This window comes from Brassica napus, chromosome A10 (assembly GCF_020379485.1).
Source record: "Brassica napus cultivar Da-Ae chromosome A10, Da-Ae, whole genome shotgun sequence".
Lineage (NCBI taxonomy): Eukaryota > Viridiplantae > Streptophyta > Magnoliopsida > Brassicales > Brassicaceae > Brassica > Brassica napus.
This window is the reverse complement of record NC_063443.1, coordinates 1,429,522-1,446,790: the sequence shown is the minus strand read 5'-3', so window position 1 is coordinate 1,446,790 and position 17,269 is coordinate 1,429,522. Positions and strand designations below refer to the sequence as shown.

General features: G+C 31.5%; 2 protein-coding genes across 2 annotated transcripts; both read left to right on the top strand.

Moving 5' to 3' along the window:
- The first annotated feature begins 2,889 nt into the window (after positions 1–2,889).
- On the top strand, positions 2,890–4,109 carry LOC106370085 (auxin-responsive protein IAA3). Its single transcript, XM_013810154.3, has 3 exons — positions 2,890–3,201; positions 3,288–3,599; positions 3,676–4,109. The coding sequence occupies exons 1-3, from the start codon at positions 3,029–3,031 to the stop codon at positions 3,749–3,751; spliced, it is 561 nt and encodes a 186-aa protein (XP_013665608.2). The 5' UTR covers positions 2,890–3,028; the 3' UTR covers positions 3,752–4,109.
- A 9,739-nt stretch (positions 4,110–13,848) lies between these two features.
- On the top strand, positions 13,849–17,244 carry LOC106370937 (3-ketoacyl-CoA synthase 2). The gene is made up of 2 exons (XM_013810938.3): positions 13,849–14,740; positions 16,295–17,244. Exons 1-2 carry the CDS (start codon positions 13,964–13,966, stop codon positions 17,105–17,107), a joined length of 1,590 nt encoding a protein of 529 aa, XP_013666392.2. The 5' UTR covers positions 13,849–13,963; the 3' UTR covers positions 17,108–17,244.
- Positions 17,245–17,269: the final 25 nt, after the last annotated feature.

Sequence of the window (17,269 nt, the reverse complement as noted above, 5' to 3'; positions counted from 1 at the left end):
TTCACTTTATAATAGAGTAACTCTATTATATAGTAAACCATTATAGCAAATTTAAATCTATTATAGAGTTATTTTATTTTAGTGTAAAATGTAGAGAAAAAAATATTATTCCATTGGAGATGCCCTAAAAGATCCGAGTTTAACATTTTTCAGTTAAAAAATATGTATATTGAATAATATTCTCTTAGTTTTATTTTAATTGTCGTTTAAAACTTGTACGCACAGATTAAAAAAAGATTTAATTCTAATTATTTACTAAATAAAAACGTCATTACCACATCTAACTACATTTCAATTAATAAAAAAACAGATTAAGATATAAAGTTAATAAATTTTGCATTGAAATTATAAAACGACACTTATTTTGAAACAAAAAAATTATTCTACAAAGACAACAAAACTGAAACGAAAATGGTATTATTTATTTAATTTTTGACAAATATATTTGTTTGTTAAAAGAGATTAATTAACTTATAATGTGTTTTATTAAATTAATCTTTTATAATCATCGTAAAACGGTAATCAAATATGTTTGGATCCAAAACATCGATCCGATATTTGGGTGATCCCGAAAACTTTAACGATGAGATCAACGACGATTTGCAGATCACAGGTTAGGTAAATAGTGGGATGAGATTAGCATACAAGAGATTTGGGGAATCGCTTTTTTGATCGCATTTGACCCGTAAAGATATTCTCTTTGTCCAAATAATTCTAAAGATTAACAGGTTCAATAAATTATTCTGGCCATAAATCTTTGAAAATATATTATTTATTCACAATAAACACATGCTCATCACGCAAAAATAAAAGATTAGAAATTTCTTATGTTGTGCATAAACTAGGCTAAACCACTCTTCTACTAATTATTTTTCCTTTTTAATTGAATACCTGCTTCCGCCTTGATCCGAAAACAATAGTTGTCAATGTTCTAAGAGCATCATTATCCTAGAGACTCTAAATGGATCTTTTATTATTTGTTAATACTTTTTAATTGTAAAAGTGAATTAAGAGTGGATTAAAAGATCCGAAAATTTACGTGCTTCATTGCAAGTCTCTTATTTAAGAATTCTTTTAAAAAAGTTTTTAATTAAACACCTGATTTCTTTTTATTTTTCTTATTAAACTTAAACTTTTTCTTAAAACATAGTACAAGTTAACTCTATATTCAAGTTCTTGATTGAAAAACTTACAAAAGAACCAAGCACAAGGGTATGTCCAGTTGATCAAGTTTCAACAAAGAATATATTCAAGTTCTTCATTGAAAAACTTACAAATTTTAATTAAACACCAAACGGTGGTTCTGCATATAAGCGTATGTCCAGTTGATCAAGTTTCAACAAAGAATCTACTTGGAGATGTTGAGCCAAGACGTACCTGCCACTACATGAAATATGAATGTCTCTAACCAATTGAACTACAATCCAGCAACAATGGTACACAAGCATTTGCCAAAATTATTAAATTGTGCTAAATGCTGGTAGTTGAACATATCCCTCAAATTAATGAAGAAGCTTAAGTAAAATCAAATATTATATGCGGGTAAGAGTCTATAAAGTTTTTTTTAAAGAGTATATAAAGTTGGCTTTGTGCTTAAGAAAATGGACAAAATTTAGGTGGTTAGAGTACACTGAGAAGATTAGAGTGGCCCACAACGCCGTCGAGGCAAAATAAAAGTCCAATTTGCGTCGGCCCAGCCCATTTAATTAGTCTTGAAAGATAATCCAATTGCAAATAAATAGTACTAACGCATTATTAGTGGCTGAAAAGCATCACCGGCGATTCCGTGTTTGAGATGGGACCCGCTTCTTCATTTCTTCTTCGTAACACGTGGACGGTTTAGATGATGGTTAGTTATCTTTTTTAGGACAAGCAAATATATTAGTGACAGGTGTCTTGATTATCATGTCGGTAAATACAATTAAGAACGTATCATCTTTAGGTTCACGTCTTTGGCCAATGATGGATTCTCATTCTCATAATTCATTCGCTTTGAAGCTGTCCCTTTTTCTTTTTGTAAAGGTTAGTATACTTTTTTTCCCGTTCACTAGGTTAATATACTAATTGTATAGTGTAGAGTCTGTAGACGTTATGGTACATTGGTACTTAAACCTCGGTTAAGAAAATAACCACATCGAACCAAAAACATGTTGACAGTTGACACACAGTAACATGAACAAAGACAGAAAAATCTGTTGAAGATCTATCTCTCAGGTTCCAAACAAAAACTACAATGACCCCATTTATGATGTTGCTGGCAGAGTTAACTAAGCCTTGAGCTAGTAAAACCTAAAAAAATATATATGTCTTGTCGTGATTGTTTCAGATTCACATATACGTGTATGGCCTTGTCATGTCATGATCGTTGATAGTTTAGAGACATAGAGACAAAACTTGTGGACTTTAACAAAATCCAGTAAAGAACATACAATTTTGTAGTGCACAAAAAAAACAAAAACAAATACAAGTTTGTCTCACTGGCTGTGTGTTTTAGCTCTTTAAGACCCAAATTATTTGTTTCTTGGAGCTGAAGTCAATGAAACAAACACAACAAATATGAAAAACTAAGCTAGATTTTTAAGTAGAGTTAACTAGGTTGATCTATAACCAGAAGTAAAGAAGATAAGCAAATCTGATAAATCATTGGCTTTGAGAGAGGTGATGAACAAATGCATATGGCAGACCACATGTGGTGGGGATTAAAGATATGATCTGCACCGTCTATCAAAAGAACGAAAGATAAGCATTGTTTTGTTTTGTTTTGATTTGTTTTTTTTTTTTGGTTTTGGACAGTTGGGAGAAAGAGGAAATGTGTCCCACAAATGTCCCCCTAGAAGATGGGACATACTTTGCCTCAATGTTGCTGTTACTGCTACCGACAAGCTTAGCATGTTTCTCTGTTTTTTTTCCTTTGTCCTTAATTCAAAAATAGTTTCTTCTATAAAACAATTAGCGTCCACAAAGCCTCATCTTCATCTTCACCATCAAATTCTCTATAACCAATAGCTTTCATTTCTCCTGTGTGAAAATGGATGAGTTTGTTAACCTAAAGGAAACGGAGCTGAGGCTAGGATTACCAGGAACAGACAATGTGAGTGAAGAAATAGAAAGAGTTTCTTGCAATAAAAGAGCATTACAAGGTGACACTGAGAATGAGACTGAATCATCAATGATGAAAACGGAAACTTGCCCTCCACGAAAGTAAGTTTAAACACATAATTTCTCTGAATGCGACTTGTTTATGAAGAAAAAAAATTAGTTTATTAACAGTGTTTTTCCTTTTTCAGGGCTCAGATTGTTGGATGGCCACCAGTTAGGTCTTCCAGGAAGAACATCATTCAGACAAAGAAGAATGAATCTGATAGTGAGGGTGGTCGAGGAGTCTATGTGAAAGTAAGCATGGATGGTGCACCATACTTGAGGAAAATAGATTTGAGTTGTTACAAAGGATACAAAGAGTTGCTCAAAGCTTTAGAGATAATGTTCAATTTCTCTGTGGGAGAGTATTTTGAAAGAGAAGGATATAAAGGTTCAGATTTTGTGCCTACTTATGAAGACAAAGATGGTGACTGGATGCTCATTGGAGATGTTCCATGGGAGTAAGTCTTCATAATATATATGTCAAAAAAAAAATTCACAAAAACAAATTCTTATGGGTTTTGTTTGGTTTTGCAGGATGTTTGTATGCACTTGCAAGAGATTAAGGATCATGAAAGGATCAGAAGCCAAAGGTTTAGGATGCGGTGTATGAGACAAAGCTACAAGAACCTAAAGAGAGCAGAGTTTCTTTTGGTCAAGAAAAATCTGTTTGTGCTCGGGTTGTCGGGGAAGATCTAATGTTCAGGATACCTCATCGGTGAAACTCGAATGTAGAGATGCTTAATGGTATTAAGCACATGAAACTGGAACCTAAATACTTTTTGTTTTTGTTTCAGAAACAGGGCAAACGGTTGTCCTTGAGTCTTTGGTTATGTACTTATGTATTACATTTTTAAGAAGTGTTGTGAAGATTGAAGAGTTTTTCTAATGTGTATAGCAATCTGTTTTGTATTCTCATTGATCAAAAGAGATTTTCAAGCAATACCAATATTTCTGTTTTTGGTTCTCAAGATCTGATATCAGAATGTTGATTGTCTGGATAGGACTAATTAATTCGATCACAGCACCAATCTAAACAAAGAAAACTTATGTAAATATATATAAAAAGCTTATCTTAGTGGAGATTAACATTTTGTCCATGGTTTAGGGTTCATTTCATTAGCCAAAAGCAAAAGAAATCTTTCTCTTTGCGTTGGTGACCACATCAAATTCATCTATGTACAAGAAAAGGCAGTAGTGGTAATTAACGAGCAAGAATCCACTTGAAACTTTTTGCCCTTCCCTGAGAAATTATGGGAGAGATTCCTTTATAGAATACAAGAAAAATGTATCTAGATGATGATCTCATCAAAGAATCTGATATTTTCTTAGGAAGTATAGACAACAAAGGTTAGGAGCCTTTATAAAATCGTTATTTTCTACAAAAACATAGACAACAAAGGTTACAACCCTCTTTGACCATCATTATATGTTAGTTTATGATGCAACTATGCATTAAAACAATATTGTTATATTTTTGATTTTTTCAGAATCTTTGTATAAACTCATACAAAATATTGAGTTTTACGTTAAATGCTCTATATACTGAAACTTAAATTTTTTTAGTGTTGTTTTAAAATTTCTAACCAAATTCTACATTTGTATTAATGTATGTTAAACTCTCTTTCATGGTATATGAGAATTGTTATAATTTTTTTTATCAATTAATTTAGTAAAACTTCATAATATTCCATAAATAGGTGAAATAACCACTATAGAATCGATATCTTCTTTAAAAAGGGAGACAACAAAGGCTCCAAACCTCTTTGAACATCATTATATGTTAGTACATGATGCAACTATGCATTAAAACAATTTTGTCAATTTTTTTGAAATTTTCTCAAAATCTATGTGTTAACAACCCCTACGAAAATATTGAGTTTTTGGTAAATATTTTATCTACTGAAGCCTATAATCTTTAGCGTTATTTTAAAATTTGTAACCACATTCTAAATTTGTATTAATGTTATTTAAACTCTCTTTCATGGTACATTGACATCTTTCTAATTTTATATCAATTAATTTTGTAAAACTTTATGTAATCCCTAAATTAGTGGACTAACTTTTATAAAATAGTTATTTTCTAGAGAAACATAGAAAACAAAGGTTCCAAGCTTCTTTGACCATCATCATATGTTAGTTTAGGATGCAACTATGCATTAAAACAATATTGTTATATTTTTGAATTTTTTTCAAAATCTATGTATAAACAACCCATACGAAATATTGAGTTTTACGTTAAACGCTCTATAGTCTATATACTGAAGCCTAAACTTTTTAGTGTTGTTTTAAAATTTCTAACCACATTCTACATTTGTATTAGTGTATGTTAAACATCCTTGCATGATATATGGGAATTGTTATAATTTTTTTATCAATCATTTTAGTAAAACTTCATAATAATCCTTAAATAGGTGAAATAACCACTACAGAATCTCTATTTTCTAAAAAAACGGAGACAACGAAGGTTTCAAACCTATTTGAACATCATCATATGTTAGTGAAGAATGCAACTATGCATTAAAACAATATTGTCAATTTTTTTTGAAATTTTCTCAAAATCTATGTATACCCCTTCGAAAATATTGAGCTTTTGATAAATGCTTTACATACTGAAGCCTATAATCTTTATCGTTATTTTAAAATTTGCAACCACATTTTAAATTTGTATTAATGTTATTTAAACTATTTTTCATGGTACATTGACATCTTTCTAATTTTATATCAATTAATTTTGAAAAACTTCATGTAATCCTTAAATTAGTGGACTAACCTTTATAAAATCGTTATTTTCTAGAGAAACATAGACAACAAAGTTTCCAAGCCTCTTTGACCATCATCATATGTTAGTTTAAGATGCAAATATGCATTAACACAATATTTTTATAATTTTGATTCTTTATATACGAAATATTTAGTTTTACGTTAAACGCTCTATATACTGAAGCCTAAACTTTTTTAGTGTTGTTTTAAAATTTCTAACCATATTCTACATTTGTATTAATGTATGTTAAACTACTTTCATAGTATATGGGAATCGTTATAGTTTTTTTTTCTGACAGCAAACATTCACAGACTCATGTGGACTCTGTAAACCAAGACGGCAACTATGCATCCATATGTAGGACGAACGACAGTTGTTTCCGAGCACTGCATGTCAAGCGATCCGCCTTTATGTTTTCTGTCCTAGGTACATGAACGATATCTGAATTGGTGAAGCTTCTTCTCAAAAACTTAATATCTTCCAGGTAGCTTTTAAATGCTTGTCATTTCTTTGGTTCTGAAACCATCTTCACCAATTGAGAATAATCCATTGCAAACGTAACCCAAAATAGTCTTAAATTCTTCATGCATTCCATTGTCCAAATTAATCTCTCCATCTCCGCATGAAGAGGTGAGAGACATGCCCTTACATTCGTTGCCTCTAACAAACACTCAAATCCCGGTAGCGTGTTGAACCAGCCTTGCCCTGAAAATAGATCCTTATCTTTCCAAGAACCATATCTGAAACACCATCTTCCTGTAGTCCCTGAGGTAGGTCTGATCTGTACTTCAGGTACCAACCTGAGATTATTGATAACTTGTGCTTCAGCCCAAAGTGTTGATTCTAATTCTGCTAAGTTAAGCGTTTCCCTGGGATCAATATCAAGATTACTGAAAACTTTATTATTCCATGCAAACTGATGGTCCTCCATTTTTGGATTAACTCTCCAAAACAGATGGTCTATATTAGCAAAAAGAGAGTCAATAGGAAAAATGTTTGGGTATTGATGGAATCTTAGATAGTGTCCATACTTGACGTGTCGGGGGACATTCGAAGAACACATGATTTATTGATTCTTCCGGGTCTCCACACCGTGCACAACTTGTATCTTCTTGTATTCTTCTTGATTTTAAATTTTTTTGTCACTGTTATACAACCTCTCAGCAGCTGCCATAAGAAATGTCTTAATTTCAGAGGACACTTTACTTTCCAGCAGAATACCTTAAGTATGTTCACATTGGGTCCATAAAATTCTGGTGGTTTTTCCTTATCAGGATATATCCTTTCTACTTGATACCCTGATTGTACTGTGTATCTCTCATTATTAGTGAATCGTTATAGTTTTTTTTATCAATTAATTTAGTAAAATTTCATAATATTCCCTAAATAGGTGGAATGACCACTATATAATCACTATTTTCTTGAAAAACGGAGACAACAAATGCTCCAAACCTCTTTGAAGATCATCATATGTTAGTACATGATGCAACTATTCATTAAAATAATATTGTCAATTTTTTTGAAATTTTTTCATATGTGTTAACCAACCCCCTACGAAGATATTGAGTTTTTAGTAAATGTTTTATCTACTAAAGCCTATAATCTTTAGAGTTATTTTAAAATTTATAACCACATTCTAAATTTGTATTAATGTTATTTAAACTCACTTTCATGGTACATTGGCATCTTTCTAATTTTATATCAATTAATTTTGAAAAACTTCATGTAATCCTTAAATTAGTAGACTAACCTTTATAAAATCGTTATTTTCTAGAGAAACATAGGCAACAAAGGTTCCAAGCCTCTTTGACCATCATCATATATTAGTTTAAGATGCAACTATGCATTAAAACACTATTTTTATATGTTTGATTTTTTTTCAAAATTTATGTATAAATTCATATGAAATATTGAGTTTTACGTTAAACGCTCTATATACTGAAGCCTAAACTTTTTTTAGTGTTGTTTTAAAATTTCTAACCACATTCTCCATTTGTATTAATGTATGTTAAACTCTCTTTCATGGTATATGAGAATCGTTATAACTTTCTTATCAATTAATTTAGTAAAACTTCATAATACTCCCTAAATAGGTGGAATAACCACTATAGAATCACTATTTTCTTGAAAAACAGAGTCAACAAACGCTCCAAACCTCTTTGAACATCATCATATGTTAGTAAAAGATGCAACTATGCATTAAAACAATATTGTCAAATTTTTTGAAATTTTCTCGAAATCTATGCGTTATAAAATATTGAGTTTTTGGTAAATGCTTTATATACTGAAGCTTATAATATTTAGCGTTATTTTAAAATTTGTAACCACATTATAAATTTGTATTAATATTATTTAAACTTTCTTTCATGGTATATGGGCATCTTTCTAATTTTATATCAATTAATTTTGTAAAACTTCATTTAATCCTTAAATTAGTGGACTAACCATTATAAAATCGTTATTTTCTAGAGAAACATAGACAACAAAAGTTTCAAGCCCCTTTGACCATCATCATATGTTAGTTTAGGATGCAATTATGCATTAAAACAATATTGTTATATTTTTGAATTTTTCAAAATATATGTATAAACCCATACAAAATATTGAGTTTTACGTTAAGCGCTCTATATACTGAAGCCTAAACTTTTTAGAGTTGTTTTAAAATTTCTAACCACATTCTACATTTGTATTAATGTATGTTAAACTCTCTTTCATGGTATATGAGAATCATTATAATTTTTTTATCAATTAATTTAGTAAAACTTCATAATATTCCCTAAATAGGTGGAATAACCACTATAAAATCGCTATTTTCTTGAAAACGGAGACAACAAAGGCTCCAAACCTTTTTGAACATCATCATATGTTAGTGCATGATGAAACTATGCACTAAAACAATATTGTCAAATATTTTCAAATTTTCTCAAAATCTATGTGTTAACTCCCTATGAAAATCTATATGACTTTGCTGTTTCTTTAGATAATCCAACTTTTTTTTAGAGCCTCTCTTACTTGAGGAGGAAGATCATTGTACTGTACATATCCATATACATCAAAATTCTTCTCTGACCCCTATTCAGAATTAATAATCAGCGGCATATAGCTTCTCTGAATCACTTCATAATCGCATTAGCATCCCCTATATATTAAAATCCTAGAGCATTACAATATATTTTCGTAGCTACGTGTCATTACGAGAATGATTCTTAGAATTGTTAGAAAAATAATTTGGTCCATATAAACATATACTATGCTTTTTATTAAACTAACAATCAAATTAACTATTAGTATACAAAATATTTTTTTTTCTTTCTTTAAATAAAAGTTACAGAATTACCTAATATGATTAACATATATATGACAATTAATGATTATGAATAATACATATTTGATAACAATTTTTTTAACCCCTCTGTTTTTTGTTTGATTTTATACTATTAAAAAAATTAAACAATTACATTAAGCATATAATAAAAAAGTTATATATTTTCTTACATGTTATATTTTGAATTTTTAAAAACGACTATAAATTACTAAAAATGGTAAAAGTCTCACACTGAGATTTTTTTGATCTATGGTTTAACTTTTTTTTGTTCAAGCAAGATTATAAAAATGATCATATATCGTAGGGGTGGGCGTTCGGATACCCGTTCGAGTTTGTATCAGGTATTTCAGTATAAAGGTATAGAACCCGTTCGAGTATTTATAGACTTAGAGTCTGGTTCAAGTATTTTATGCTCGGGTTCGGCTATATTGGACCGGGTTCGGATATTTAAATTTTGAAAAAAAAAATTATTCATTGTTTAAGTTTTTTTTGTATTTAAAATATATTTTAATTTAACTGGGTTTCTTATTTTCAAAATATTAAACTATTAATAGGTTTGGAGATAAAACTTTAAAAATAGAAAGACAATAACTTAGTTGTTTTTTGAAATTTTAGATACAACTTTTGTTATTGCAAGAAACACGAGCTTAATATGTATTTTAAGTGAGTAGTAAATGATTTTGTCTATGATTATATGTATATTATCTAATTTTGAGCAATAAGCATCATTAATATAAATATTTTGAATAAAATAGGAGAAGTAAACTAAAAATATAGGTTAAGTATACTTAAGTTTGGTTATCTTCGGATATTCATTCGGGTTCAGATATTACCCGTTCGGAATCAGATATTATCCAAACTGGTGAAATAATTATTTTTTTGTTGTTCTAGAATTAGATGATTTTTAGACCGAGCTGGTGAATATATATTAGACAGACAATTATATTTCGAGTCTGCACTTATATTCTATAATAAATTGATATATTAGATTTGAACACTAACCTGTTAATATAGTTTGTCTGTGATTTTTTTCAAAGTTTTGATTCTTAGATATGTATCTCGAGTGAAATTAATTTTTACAGATGCCAACTTTTTAAATTGACACTTATGTAATTTACCGAATTCATAGAAGAAGTTAAAAAAAAACTTAACTCACATAAACGAAACAAAGACGAGAACGAAAGCAAAATTTTATAGATGTATAAAATGAAATCACTTATGGAGAGTTAATAGTAAACAAATCGAAAACTGAAAACTTAATTCTCTTTCGTCATTATACAATCGATGTTGCCTATTTGGTTTTGATAATTAGTGTCAGCCGCAAAACTTAATTTTTTTTTGTGCATATGAAGTCTTAAAAATAATTTAAATGACATGTAATATATTAACTCTTCAGTAACGATGATATTTAAGAGACAAACATTTGTATTCGTCATTTTATAATCGATAAAGATTATAGTATTGCAAAATGTTAAAATCATTTAATAAACAAACATTATTATAAAAACTTACGGTAATCGTCTGGTTTATAGCATACTAAATTAACAACACTAGCTTTGATGATAAAAGTGTGAACATAGATATAGTAACGCACACATATTTACATGTATGTATGATTGAAATAACCGATACATAAATGATAAATCCATGCGTTATAAAGTGAGTGCGTTGTTACATATGTACCTTCAAAATCCGAAAATTAGTGTCATCAATAAATGTTCCTAACAAGTAACCATATATTTTAGATGTATGCCTAACTTGTGTTTTTTTGTTTGTTTGCCACCAACTTGTTAATGATACCCGTGGCAGAGTAGTTGAATCTTGAAGCGGTTACGTTATAATTAAATTATGCACTATGATTGATGCTACAAAATAATAATAGAATATTCAATAGAGTGAAGCAATAATGATGGAAATCAAACAGATACACGAATGATAGAAATATATTCGTAATTCATCCATGACGATGTTGTATCATATTTTTCTTCACGGATTCTTTAAGAGTACATGTTTTGTTAAAACATTTTACTTGTACGTACTAAACCAAAATGATTTCAAATTTCAATTAAACTTCGACTATAGCAACACACAAATGAACCGAACGAACCCTTCCCCCCCCCCCCCCCCCCCCCCCCCCCCCCCCCCCCCCCCAAAAAAACACGTAATTAAAACATGAAATATCTACATGAAACACAGGTAACTTCTTTAGGGTTTAAAAACAAGAGCAACCTAAAGAAGAAATGTGAAAAAGATAATAATAATAATAAAGAAAAAAAGAGTGGACATAGAGATGGTTATTTCTTCCACGAATTATCATCTTACTCAAATAGCTCCGTTTGGTTGGAAGTTCTTCGACATTTACAGTACTTATCTATTTATAATTGGTGTTCTCAGTTACTGGGTGACTTGCCACACAATCTTTCCGCAAATATTCGACACATTCACACATTCTAGCATGTTCGACGTGAGGAAATTAAACCGAAAGGCGAATAGAAGACTTAATCTGAGGAAGCGTGTCGCATTAATGTCAACGCGTCTTCTTCACATCTTACGTGCGCGAGTTTTCGAATTGCAGACTCTCGTCCCTATAATTACGATTTATTTATATGGTCCCTGTGTTTTGACAATTACAATCCCTCCACAATATTAATGCTAAATGTTTGGCCATTCTCAGTGATCTAACTACCAACCGTCATCTCCACAACTAGCAAAGGTCGGAAACAATTGAATCGTAATGATTACTACATTCTTTTTCCTTCCTCATCATTAGTTTTAAGAACTAAGATGTACTATGGCTCTATCAATTGTTAATGTGTAGCATGTTTCATCATCAGTTTGTAATCGCTTACTAATCAACAAAAATAATGAAGATGATAATCAAGTTGTAGTTACGTACATGTAGTGGCGATGGTGTTGATGATGATAATGATTTTTGACATACTAAATGATTGGCTTCAATGTTCTTTCAATTGAAACGACCTTCTTGGATTCTATTTCATCACCTTTAGTTATCTTTAAAACGCATTTGTTTATATCACCTTAATATGTTTTTTTTTTTTTTTTGCTTTTGATGGTATTGACAATTTACTGATTTATATGCAGGCATGTATAAATATAGCACGTTATTACAAATATAATATTGTATTTTAAATATATATATGCTTAATTATTTATTTTTATTATGTTTTCATTTTTGCATGTGTGTTGGTACTCCCCCTTGTTATTAACTTGTAGCTTTGATTTTTCCAGCAAAAAAAGAAAAAGAATGAAACAACAAGCTAATTTTTGTTTAAAATATCGAAGTTAGAAACAGCAAAGAAACGTGGTAATGTAGCAGATACTGTTTTATCAAAAAATACAAATACTCAGTCATTTGGTGTTGGTGTGCAAGTGTCCACAACATGTTTGGCTTTTAGTCAACCTGATCAAAATCTAGCTTAAAAATGGAAAGATTATTGTTCGACTGGTCGTTTTATTCACGAATTCACATATCCATTATGCATGTGTCATCATATGAATCGTTAAAAGATGTATATATTCTTAGATGCAAACCACGAGACGACACCAGTGAAGTTAAAGCTCCGTTGCATCTTTTTTTTCTCACCAAAGAACTCCACGACGACTATCTACGAAATCCATTTGGTCCAAGAACTAACAAAATCAAAATACCCTCCTGATTTTTAACTCAGTAATAAGAGGTGGGAAATGTAACACGTGTGAGAATACTCACGTAAGAAATACCACTTCACCAACACAATATTTGTACTTACATTAGAAATAATCCACACATTTCATCCTGCGTAGTTCAACAACTCTTTTCCTCACGTATACTCATACATTATAATATATTTTTTTACTAAATACTATTCGTCAAAAAATATATCCATTACCATATACGATATTATTTTAATAACTGATCCATAAACATAATTTAAATCCTACGCCATCGTTAACAAAGTGGACCCAGAACGTCCCCTAGTTCCTAAAACAAAGCAGTAGCAAAATACCAAATAAATCAGTCAGCTCAAGGGTGTATCAGTAAATTACACCCTCACCCATTCATTCCCTATTGCCCCATCTGGCAAATTCAATTCCATTAAATCGCCATTGTTGAACCATCAAGCGTTGGTTGGAGTTAGTTGTACCTTCTAATATAAACGATCCCTAAACCCTGAACTATTCAAAAAAATTCTCCCTGTAAATTTGGAGGATAATATAACACACATGGTGAAAATTTGTTTATCATAGGACAAAAAGTATTATACTATTCCTTGTAAATCATAAACTAATTGATGTAATGGAAAGAGGAATACATATAAGTTCAACGTTATACACAATCTATGAATTTGAGAATCTCATACAGAAAATTCAGATCGTTTTTAGAATGTATCTTGCTTTATAAGTTTCAGTATTAAAATATGAAAGTATCATCCAAAATGAAATAAAACCGTCAAATATGTATATTCATATATAAATAACAATACATGTTTGATCGGTTTCGGTCAGAACCGAGTCAATGCATAGTTGATAGTTCGTTCACCTCCACAACAATAACCATAGGAACTATGTACCATACTTACATTTATTAAATTGCCTCGTTCTCTTTCTAAATCTTTGCCTATAAATTCTCAATAATTCTTCCAACTTTTTGGGCCATAAGTTATCTCTTTCTCTACATTAAACACTTAATCTCTTCTTCTTTTTTTGTTGGTCGTAAGCCAAAAGACCTAGATACCATGAATGAGAATCACATTCAAAGTGCAAACAATAACAATTCACCAGTTACCACCGTTGATGTAACAAACCAAAAACTCCCAAACTTCCTCTTATCGGTACGTCTCAAATACGTTAAACTTGGTTACCACTACTTAATCTCTAATGCCGTCTACATCATCCTCCTCCCCGTCCTCTTTGCTGCAACCTCCTCCTCCTTCAAACTCTCCGATCTCACTCTCTTATGTAACCACCTCCTCCATTTCCACCTCCTCCCGTCCACTCTCTTCGCTACTCTTCTTATCTTTCTAACAACTCTCTACTTCACAACCCGTCCTCGCAAAGTATTCCTCCTCGACTTCGCTTGCTACAAACCCGACCCTTCTCTAATATGCACACGAGAAACATTCATGGACCGGTCTCAACGTGTTGGTATCTTCACAGAAGACAACCTCGCTTTCCAACAAAAGATCCTCGAACGTTCCGGTTTAGGACAGAAGACTTACTTTCCCGAGGCTCTCTTACGTGTCCCGCCGAATCCATGTATGTCGGAAGCGAGGAAAGAAGCGGAGACGGTTATGTTTGGAGCCATAGACGCAGTGCTTGAGAAAACTGGAGTTAAGCCTAAGGATATTGGGATACTTGTGGTGAATTGTAGCTTGTTTAATCCGACGCCCTCTTTGTCGGCTATGATCGTGAATAAATATAAGCTTAGAGGAAACATCTTGAGCTATAATCTTGGTGGTATGGGTTGTAGTGCTGGTCTTATCTCCATTGATCTCGCAAAACAGCTTCTTCAGGTAATTATTTATCAAATTCCCTCCATTAATTATAGATTATGGATTTTTTTTGGTCATTTAGTACTACTATATAATCAGCTTTGCTTTCAATAGGACCATTTGACAAGAAATAAGAATTTCATGAGAAAAACTAATTACGTTTTGGGTGGAGAGGTTGGTTGGGACTTTTCTAGTTTTCTTCACGTCTTGTCATTATCTATATAATTTTTTGGTTGCTGATTTTATTTGAAACAATGGTAAAAGTAAAACTCTAGCTTTGATTGTGAGCACGTGCACATTTATGAAGTTTGTGCCAGGCTTTCTTTTGTCTCTAGATAGGTGGTAGTTGCGAAAATTGAAAAACTACAGGTTACATTAATAACAAGTACATTTTGATTTTGTATTCAGTATATGAACCAATGGGCGTGTGTGTACATATGATAGTTACAAAACACTAGAGTATATATATGTTACGGACCTACGGTCAGCCAAAGTGTCGCATGTAACGGTTGAATTTGCATAGCTGTAGAACCTGTCGGAATATATACAACAATATTAATTATCATGATTTTTTATTTGTACTAGTAATAACATAAAAAGGCTGCCGCAAAGAAAAATCATATGAAAGTTTTTTGAGATACCATTTACTTCCTCCGTTCTTCAAAAATCTATATTCTTAAAAAAACTTGTGTTTCAAAAAAATAAATATTTTATATTTTCAATGTAATTTTTGTTAACTAATAATAAAAAATTGTAAAGTTCAAGAACATTAATTGCATTTCTTAAAATTTTATTGGTTTAAAAATATAGGAAATATAAAATTACAAAAACTTTGCATTTATAGCTAAATTTTAATATGTTTTATTAAAAAGTGTGAAAATTCTAAAACATTGATTTTTTAGGAAACAGAGGGAATATATGATTAATGGTATTTTTGTAAAAAATTAAATGATTAATAAGACTAAATTGGCTAATCCTTTCTTGGAAGTACATATATTCTTTTCTTCAATCATTAACATTTCATTATATAATTATGTAAAAGAGAAGAGAACGTGAAAAGAGAACGTGAAAATCATATGTAAGACCAATTTAACGTAAGATAAGTTAATTAATATTTTGGAAACAGGATAGTTTAAGCCTTTAGTTAAGGGAAATATTCTCGTACCTATTAACCTTAGTTTAAACAAAATTTATAGGTGACGTGTCTTGCTTAGCTATGTTTAATCGAGGAAAGGTTTGTTGAACAACTTCACACAGCAAGTTTTTTTAGGAGTATAAGTTTCACTAAATATAAATACACGTAAGGTCTCACATATGGTGACATGCATGTATTTAACGCGTTTCATTATATATATTTTCAAATTATTTTTATTTATTTTCTATTAACATTGATAAATAGCAAAACTGTGAAACCCGATTGGAAAGTAACAAAGTATGCCAAAAATATTCGTTTAATTTAATCAAAAATCCAAACTATATTGACATACATTTACAGAAAGTACTTCCAAATTATTTGTTATGCTTACACATATATATACATGCATGTCCTAATTCCCAAACTTTAATTTCATGCAGGTTCAAGCAAACTCATATGCACTAGTAGTGAGCACAGAGAACATAACCCTAAACTGGTACTTAGGCAACGACCGATCAATGCTTCTCTCAAACTGCATTTTCCGAATGGGCGGCGCCGCCGTTCTCCTCTCTAACCGCTCCTCCGACCGCCGCCGCTCAAAGTATCAGTTAATTCACACTGTCCGCACTCACAAAGGAGCAGACGACAACGCCTTTAACTGCGTTTACCAACGCGAAGACAACAACGACAACAACAAAATAGGTGTGTCACTCTCCAAAAACCTAATGGCTATCGCCGGAGAAGCTCTCAAAACGAACATCACCACGCTTGGACCGCTTGTCCTGCCTATGTCCGAACAACTTCTCTTTTTCATGACGCTCGTGGCTCGAAAAGTGTTTAAGGTCAAGAAAATAAAACCTTATATTCCTGACTTCAAGCTAGCTTTCGAGCATTTCTGCATCCACGCGGGAGGCAGAGCAGTGCTTGATGAGATTGAGAAGAATCTGGATCTTTCTGAGTGGCATATGGAGCCTTCGAGGATGACTCTGAACAGGTTTGGGAACACTTCGAGTAGCTCGTTGTGGTATGAGCTTGCGTATAGTGAAGCTAAAGGGAGGATCAAGAGAGGAGATAGGACTTGGCAGATTGCTTTTGGGTCAGGTTTTAAGTGTAATAGTGCGGTTTGGAGAGCTTTGAAAAATATTGATCCGTCCAAGGAGGAGAAGACTAATCCATGGATCGATGAGATTCATGAGTTTCCTGTTCAGGTTCCGAGAGTATCTCTACTGTCATCTTCCTCCGAATCTCGATAGCTTCGAACCTTCTCTTGTTATGTAATATGATTCACGTTGCATGTATATCTCAATTTCTATCTATCAATCTTTTTATTTATTTACTTGTATACTCGTCTACCTTTGTTAACTGTAATTCCACTTTCACTTCCACCCTATTCTTTTTTTTCAATCAAGGGTCAA